Raw genomic sequence first — 3,694 nt, 5'->3', positions numbered from 1 at the left:
TTTAAAAATGCAATATGTATAATAATAATTTTTAAATTTATTAAATTTAATTGAATTTAAAAAAAATTAAAATACTTATAAGATACAAAAAATATAGAAATTAAATTATTTGAATATATATTTTATAAGCCTTATTTTATAAATAAAACAAATTTTATTTATAATCAATTATTTTTCTTAGAATTATTTTTTAAAAAACAAAAATAAATATAAAATTTATATTTATATATAAATAAAAAGAAAGAAACAAATAAAAATAAATTAATAAGAAAAAATAATAATTAAAAAAAAAAAATCTAATATTTAAAAAAAGCGAGAAAAATGGAAATCGATTTCGAATAAGCCTAAGCAATGTTTAATGTAAGCAAAAAAAAAAAGTTATAATATAAAAATGAAAAAAAAAAAATGAAAAAAAAAAAAAAACAAAAAAAAAGAAAAAATGAATTATAAATTTTGTCACACATCTGTTATAAAATTATTAAAAAAAAAAAAAAAAAAAAAAAAAAAATAAGCAAGCTTAAGAAAATGAAAGTAACAACAATAACAATTTAGAGGGAAGAGAAAAACATTAAAAACACAAAAAGAAAAAAAGTCATAAATCATCTCGAAGTCGTTCACATTCTCAAAAAAAAAAAAGCAAAAAGCAAAAATCATCCAGAAGCAAATCTCATAGAAAACACAAACATAGATCCAGAAGTGCTAAAAAAGAAAAGAAATCAAAACACTAAAATCGTAAGAATTCTCCTCCTTAAAAAGAAGCTAATGAACTATCAAACACTAACTTACCAGAATAATAATAAAAATAATAATAATCTTAATAATCAGAATAACGTTAATAAACATCTGCAGAAAGACTCGAGCGTAAAAAAAAAGAATTAGAAGAACAAATAGAAAGATTAAGTAAAAATAAAATAAAAAAAAAGAATAAAAAAAATAATAAAAAAAAAATAGATAAAGAAGCTGAAGAAGCTACAAGAGAAGATCTAACAGTGATGATATATTAATTACCTACAAAAGCAGATGAAAAAGATATATGGAAATATTTAGTAAAACATTGTGGATGCACAAAAGTTCGAGACATAAAAATAATAAGAGATCAAAGAACTAAAAAATCTAAGGGAGTTGCTTATGCAGAATTTTATATTTAAGAAGATGTCCAAAAAGCTTTACAAGCAGACACCAAGCCTTTTATTTTGAAAGGAGAGGAAGTTCCTAATTCAGAAACAAGGGTTTAACATTCTTAAGCGGAAAAAAATAGAGCTGCATTAGCTGCAAAATAAATTAAATAATAAAGAGCAGAAGCCTTAAAAGAACAACTCTAGAAATTATAAGATGGACCTGTAAAAGTATTTGTTGGGGGACTTACAGGCAAATTAGCTAGTATGACAGATACTGATTTAAGAGATATTTTCTAATAATATGGAGATATTGAATCAGTGGAACTTCCTTAGGATGTAAATGGTAAATGTATTGGATTTGGGTATATTATTTTCAGTAAAAAAAGTGAAGCTCATGAAGCTATAAATGCAATGAATAATAAAAAAATTAGTGATTAATAAATTACTGTGGCTCCTGTTTCTTCGCTTAATCCGGCTTTGGCTGCACATATGCCTATTATTGCTTTATCTTAAGAAAATAAAGTTGATTTAGATTAAAATGAAAGTAAAAAATATATTTTATTTAATTATGTACTTATTTTTAATTTTTTTAGATAATATTTATTTACATACTGCTTAAAGCAGACTTTAATTAATGTAAAAGTTGGCAGGCAACAATCTTAGTATTCCTGGACTTGACTAAAGTTTAAGCAATGGTGTACTTCCTATACCAGGAATGAATAGTAATATTATCCCAAGTTTAAATATTGCAAATAATCCTTTACTTAATAATTAAATTACTGCAGGAATCCATTTAAAAAGACCTTTGTTAAGTCTTGTACCTACTCCTTATGTTGTTTTAGTTAATATGTTTCTTGAAGGAGAAGGAAATGGAGATTCAGCTTTCTTTGCAGATTTAAAAGAAGATGTCGCAGGTATTTTTAAAAAATTTAAGTTATTTATTTTGTTTTATTTTTTTAGAGGAATGTAAAAAATTCGGAGATGTAATATAAGTTATTGTAGCTGTAAAAAGTCCTTGTGGAGCTGTTTTTGTTATTTTTAATAATGAAATTAGTGCTGTAAACTGTGCTAAAAATATGGATATGAGACTTTTTAATTAAAGATAAATTAATTGCTATTGTATTTCTGAAGAAACACTTTAAGACGAACTATAAAATCACCTTTGAAATTTATTTACTTAATTTTTTTTTTTTTTGGAATAAAAAAATAAGATTATTTTTTATATATAAAAATGTAGTTTTTTTATATTTATTGTTCTTTTTTTAAAATATTAATAATAATAATTTTTTTTTTTTTTTTTTATTTTAACAAAAAAAATAAATGTTTTTTATATCGTTTTAATCTTTTAATGATTATATGATATACTTTTTTATATTTTTTAAAAAAGATATTTATATTTTTTGAAATTTAAATTAAAAAAAATATGTTTATAAAATATAAAATATATTATCATTTTTAAATTTCATTTTTTAAGTTATTATTTATTACATCATTATATATTTTAATTGCTGTATTTTATTAATAAGTTTTAATTATTTTCTATTTTATATAATTCTAGTTTATTTAGCCTATTTAAATACAATCAAATAAAATTTTTTTTGATTAAATTCTTATTTCAGATGAATTATCAGTGGTATATTTAACTAAAATATCTATAACTTTATCAAACTCTTTTATTTATTATTAAAATCTCTATTCATAGAAATAAATGAGCGTTTCAAAGCACAAAATAATGCTTTGTTTTTACTAAAAATGCTAACTATTTGAATAATTAAAACACATATTAAGTACTTTTTGTGAATTTAAATTTTTACAAATACAAATTAGGGTTTTTTATACTTATTCTGATATAAAGACATTATTATCTAATGATTTTTTCATAATTTTTGTAAAAAAAAGATCTATAGATTATTCTAATTCTGTTTTTAATTTGAAGGAAATTTCAGCAATTGTAATTAAAGAATTTTTGGATAATCCAGATCTTAGATTATCAATTAAATTTAATGAAAGTTATATTATTTAAGGAAGTTATTAAAATTTTTTTAGAAGAAAAAAATTAAATTTTACTAAAGAACGAAAATTGTTTAAAGCTTAGAATTATTTTTCCCAGTTTTGGGTATTCTTTAAATCTTATAAAATAATATCTTCGTACATTTGGGGATTTTCTAATTTTTATAGTTCCGATTCTTTTAAATAAATATCTAGATTTTCAGTATTAAACTTTTTTTAGTTTGTTTTTATGGTCGTTTAAGGATTATTTTTTTAATAAGAAGATTAAAAATCCCAAGATTATTTAGTTTTGATACTTAAATTTAATTAATTTAATTTTAAAGTACGCTTTAGTTATTGACCTTGAATAAAATCTAAATTATCACTTCGAATCATTATTTGGTTTATAGGAGGTAAGTTTAAAGATGATTCTTAATTTAAAAAAATGGTTTTTTTTAATGTATTTAATTATCTTGTATATTATCTATTTTTTTTTTATCTTTTTTTTATTTTTATTTTTTTACTTTAAAATTCTTCGGATGCTTTTTTGTATTTTGAAATAGTTATTTAAGGTAAATTTTAACTTT

General features: G+C 20.3%; 1 protein-coding gene across 1 annotated transcript, besides 12 other annotated features; it reads left to right on the top strand. All coding sequences in view use genetic code 6, as the record gives it.

The window, feature by feature from the left end:
• Positions 1–259: 259 nt before the first annotated feature.
• Positions 260–312: a microsatellite.
• On the top strand, positions 269–2,390 carry IMG5_021550 (splicing factor, putative; the record flags this gene model as incomplete). Its single annotated transcript, XM_004039430.1, has 6 exons — positions 269–360; positions 435–466; positions 513–900; positions 952–1,662; positions 1,712–2,032; positions 2,079–2,390. Coding segments are annotated over 6 exons (1,749 nt in total), but the record flags the coding sequence as incomplete, so codon positions are not given.
• Positions 388–440: a microsatellite.
• Positions 395–440: a microsatellite.
• Positions 395–444: a microsatellite.
• Positions 481–508: a microsatellite.
• Positions 892–959: a microsatellite.
• Positions 902–950: a microsatellite.
• Positions 903–948: a microsatellite.
• Positions 911–947: a microsatellite.
• Positions 2,391–3,587: 1,197 nt separating the features above from the next.
• Positions 3,588–3,635: a microsatellite.
• Positions 3,593–3,627: a microsatellite.
• Positions 3,595–3,629: a microsatellite.
• Positions 3,636–3,694: the final 59 nt, after the last annotated feature.

This window comes from Ichthyophthirius multifiliis (assembly GCF_000220395.1).
Source record: "Ichthyophthirius multifiliis unplaced genomic scaffold scaff_1120509249663, whole genome shotgun sequence".
NCBI lineage: Eukaryota > Ciliophora > Oligohymenophorea > Hymenostomatida > Ichthyophthirius > Ichthyophthirius multifiliis.
The sequence above is the reverse complement of the archived record's forward strand: the minus strand, read 5'-3'. Positions and strand labels throughout refer to the sequence as shown.